The following is a 4,710-nucleotide window of genomic DNA, read 5'->3' on the forward strand; positions in this document are numbered from 1 at the left end:
GTCTTCTTGTCTTATGAGATTCATTTTGTTGGTTGTATTTTTCTAAATCTCTCAAGAAATGTATACATCCTTTTTCATGTTTTCGCAATAGTTTTTTTTTTCTTTTCTTTTCTTTTTTTTCTTTTTTTGTTATTCCTCGCTCTATGCTTGCCAGTTTGCTTGCCTCCATTAGGCTTCTCCGAAATTGCTGGACGTCCCTGCCTCTCCGTCGGGTCCCGATTCTAAAGGCGTCCCGGATCCAGACCAAGTTTAGGCCCCTATCGCCCTCCCCTCTTCCTTCTCTCCCTTCATCCCTCTATTCACCCCCTACCCCCTCCCTCCTTCCCTCTCTTCACCTCCCTCCCTCTCTCCCCTCCTCCTTCCCTCTGTTCCTCCCCCTCCCTCTCTCCCCTCCCTCCCTCCTTCCCTTCCCTCGCTCCTCCCTCTTTCCTTAGCCTAAGTATCGCCCCCTTCCGTGGCTCCCCCTCCCCTCCCCCGCCTTCACTTTCACCTTCCGCGCGGGTATATGACGCGGCGGCCCGGCCATACATCCATCAGTCACTGCCTTGCCTCCTCCGGGAACAACACAGCCAAACCAGCCTCTTCGCTTCCTCTTGGATTTAACTCCGCCACCAACCAACCAACCCACCACCATGCCTGCCATCGGAAACGAGATCTCCACCTTCGTCTCCCAGTTCACCAACAACCTGGACCTGTTCAAGGGCCAGATCAGGGACACCCTCACCACCCTCGACTTCGCCACCATCGCCACCGTCCTCCTGGTGGTCGTCGGCGCCGTCCTCATCTACGATATATTCGTCTACCTCCTGTCCTCCTCCAGCAGCAAGAGGTCGCTGATGATGTCGCCCGTGCTGGCCCAGCTCGCCTCCAACGCCTGGGACATGAGGGACGAACTCGGCTTCTCCAACATGATCGAGTCCAGGTGCGTCTCCCTCCTCCTCCTCGTTGTTCGTCTTTGTCTTTTTCTCTGAAGGGCTTGGCTTATTCATATTTGTTTTTTGTCACTTTGGAGATTTAAATAGCTTGTAGGATGGGATTGTCATAGTAGATTTCTATTGATTTCATTTTCGTAACGTCCCGATTTCGGAAATGAGATTGAAGCTTAAATTTTTTTTTACCGAAATAGCTAATTCAAGCAGCAATATTTTTCCAAAGACAAAAAAAAAAAAAAACACTTTAGCAGACACTTTACGCAAAGAAATGCAGAGGAGTTGCTTTTTGTGGCCCATTCATTGTGGTAGAACAGGTTTTACGCGAAGGTCAAGTTCACTCTTGTGCAGAATTCGTACTCAAGCGCTGGCCATGAACCCAGTGGGAGGCCTTTCCATCTTGGGAAAAGAAATGGTACTTGCAAGAAACAGTCTATTTCTTCTCTTAGTTCTTTGCTTTTCATCTTTTCTCCAATACAATGCTCAAAAGAAGACCAAATATAACCTTTATTTTCCTCCTTCCCTCAGGTCCTTCGAAACCCTCTCCCCTGTCTTGGATGCCATCAGACTAGCCGTGGAGAAGTACGAACACCTCCAATAGTGTGCTCATGGGACTTCCTCAGCCTCCTGCAGAAGGTCACCATCCCGGGCACGTCCACCGCCCCCCAGTCCCGCCCTCCGCTGAGAAACAGGCATCTCAGGCTGTCTTCTGCGGCAACAGGAGAGCGAGATTTTACGAAGACGTTAAGATTCTTCGTCAGTGAACCTTCCAAAGGCGCGGCTAATAGACCTTGTGTCATTTGCTCAGATGCCTGTTTTATCTCAGAAATTTATTGTTCTTGAATTTTCTCAAGAAGGTCCCGGGCTCTTGCTGGTCGAGAGGTAAATGCCGGGCTCCTTATTGTGATTGTTGTTCCTTCGTTTTTATTTGCTTGTTTTTTTATCATCTTTACTTTTTATTTTTTGTTTTTAATCTGCGAGACAGATCAACTATTGATGTATAATTTATGTGTTGTATTTAAACTTTGTATAAATAAATGCTCTTTTAAAATGTAAATCTAATTGTAATTTGCCGCCTTGAACTGAAGAAATAGTTAACGACCAAAAAGTAGATATATGCACTCGCTGATCACACACACACTCACACACACACACACACACACACACACACACACACACACTCACATATATATATATATATATATATATATATATATATATATATATATATATATATATATATATATATACTGATGTATACATATGAATATATATACATATATACATATATACATATATATGTATATATATATATATATATATACATATATATATATATATATATATATATATATATATATATATATAAATACACATGTATGTTTGTATATGCATGCATCCCATTATTCAAATATTCATTCCAAGTATGTCACAATATTTTCTAAATCATTAAGAACAGATATCAAAGCGACCTTCAATATCCATTACATAACACGTTACACAACAACATAAAACACAATGTCACTAGAGAGAAAATCCCAAATCACGAATCTCTAGGCAACAAGGAGAAAGCTAACGAAAGTGAAAGGGAAAAGGGTCTCTACAGTCCTTTGCTTAAGGGCGAATAGGCTTTACCACCGTTCCCATTGTATTGTATGGGTGATAAGTGGAGCATAGAAACCATAGTTCGTAAAGCGTTGAGAAGCCTTACCTCACATATGGTCAAGGTGGAGGAGGAGACAGGATGTGGTAATGAATAAGGAATGAGAGAAATTCGGAGGGCGCGAAATATTGAAAGAAATGGAAGGAAATAGGAAAAATAACGAGAACCTTACGTGTTAGATGTATATAAGGTAAATGTAGATGTGAGAGAGAAACAGAGAAAGAGAAAGAGTGAGAGAGAAAGAGATAGATAAATAAAGAGAGAGAGAGAGAGAGAGAGAGAGAGAGAGAGAGAGAGAGAGAGAGAGAGAGAGAGAGAGAGAGAGAGAGAGAGAGAGAGAGACAGACAGACAGACAAACAGACAGACAAAGAGAAAAAGAGACAAACAGACAAACAAACCAACAAAAAAACACACAAATACCTACCACCGAAAAAGGACCAACCAACCAATCATAAAAAAACATTTAAAAAAAGACAATAAATGACGCAAGCCATTTAAGAGAGAAAACGCGAGAAACCTCCCTTCCGCCCCGAAGACAGACTTGCGCAACCGTGTCTCCTCCAATCAAGGGAAAAGGAGTCCCCGCGTCACGTGAAGCGCGGTGGGTACGGCGGAGATGACGCGAAGGGAAGCAGCAGACACACGCAATTGACAAGCTTCGCAAGGCCGAGTCAGGTACGATTGGGTTGCGGTTTTAAGCGTGTGTGTTGGAGTGTGGCCTCGTCGGTAGTTTATGTGGTGTTGTGTATGGGAATTGTGTATGAAGAAAGAGAGAGAGGGAGGGAGTCACAGAGAGAAGGAGAGAGAGAGAGAGAGAGAGAGAGAGAGAGAGAGAGAGAGAGAGAGAGAGAGAGAGAGAGAGAGAGAGAGAGAGGCAGAGAGGCAGAGAAAGAAAAAGAGAGAGAGAGAGAGAGAGAGAGAGGCAGAGAGAAAGAAAGAGAGAGGGAAGGTTCGATAGATCTCGAAATAGTGATGGCTTCAAATGAGAGAGAGAGAGAGTAATAGAGAAAAGAAAAGAGAAAGAATGTAGAGAGAGAGAGGGGACTAACAAAACTATAAACACATACACAGAGAGATAAACAGCAAGGAATAACAAATAACCAAAAAACACACAGTTCACTGACATGGAATTCAGCCTACGTGTTATTTTCTGCATTCGGCCTAAGGGGAGGGATATGCAGATTCGAGCACCTCCCTCCTTTAGCCCAGTAAACTACGACATTCTGTACACCTCACTTCCCCGGCTTTCTCTTTTCCCCAACCACGCGCTCCCCCCCCACTCCCAACCCCCACCCCGGCCCCTCCAACACCCCAATTACACCCCCCCCCCCATCCCTTTTGTCCCTTCGCCTAAGCATTATTTGTTTTTGATGATTTTTCCGTCGCATCAGATTTGGCTATTGTTCTCTCTCTCTCTCTCTCTCTCTATCTATCTATCTATCTATCTATCTATCTATCTATCTATCTATCTATCTATCTATCTATCTATCTATCTATCTATCTATCTATCTATCTATATCTATCTATCTTTCTATCTAAATGTAAACATATACATATATATATTCATATATATATATTCATATACATACATACATACATATATATATATATATATATATATATATATATATATATATATGTGCGTGTGTGTGTGTGTGTGTATACATGTAGACACACACACACACACGTACACACACACACACATACATACATACATACATATATATATATATATACATATATATATATAAAGAGAGAGAGAGAGAGATAAACAGACATACAGACAGACAGACAAGCAAACAGACAAGCAGACACAGACACAGAGACAGACTGATAGAGGAATGTCAATATAACTTGAACTGACCATCACCCCCCCCCCCTCCTTAAATAGAGAAATAAAAAAAGATGAATAGATAAATAAAATCTAAGAAAGAAATACAATCTGAAAAAAACTACATTAGAAGCCGGCCTAACTTTAAACCTCATAACCACCACCTCTTTAACACCTGCTATGTAGATATCTCCGCCACATGGCCAGCCAGGTATGTGGTTAGAGAGGCATAAGAGACAGCAGGCGGTCGGAAAGTGAGAGCGAAACTTAGAGAAAGAGAGAGAGA

At 42.3% G+C, this 4,710-nt stretch overlaps 1 protein-coding gene across 1 annotated transcript; it reads left to right on the plus strand.

Annotated features, from left to right (window-relative positions):
* Window positions 1–538: 538 nt before the first annotated feature.
* On the plus strand, window positions 539–1,982 carry LOC113825720 (uncharacterized). Its single transcript, XM_027378556.2, has 2 exons — window positions 539–922; window positions 1,458–1,982. The coding sequence occupies exons 1-2, from the start codon at window positions 633–635 to the stop codon at window positions 1,528–1,530; spliced, it is 363 nt and encodes a 120-aa protein (XP_027234357.1). The 5' UTR covers window positions 539–632; the 3' UTR covers window positions 1,531–1,982.
* Window positions 1,983–4,710: the final 2,728 nt, after the last annotated feature.

This window comes from Penaeus vannamei, chromosome 26, assembly GCF_042767895.1.
Source record: "Penaeus vannamei isolate JL-2024 chromosome 26, ASM4276789v1, whole genome shotgun sequence".
Classification (NCBI taxonomy): domain Eukaryota; kingdom Metazoa; phylum Arthropoda; class Malacostraca; order Decapoda; family Penaeidae; genus Penaeus; species Penaeus vannamei.

Excerpts from the sequence above, each read along its gene's own strand:
- LOC113825720 (XM_027378556.2), top strand. The coding sequence starts at position 633 with ATGCCTGCCATCGGAAACGAGATCTCCACCTTCGTCTCCCAGTTCACC. Across the intron at positions 923-1,457 it reads TCCAACATGATCGAGTCCAG|GTCCTTCGAAACCCTCTCCC; the intron begins GTGCGTCTCCCT and ends TCCTTCCCTCAG.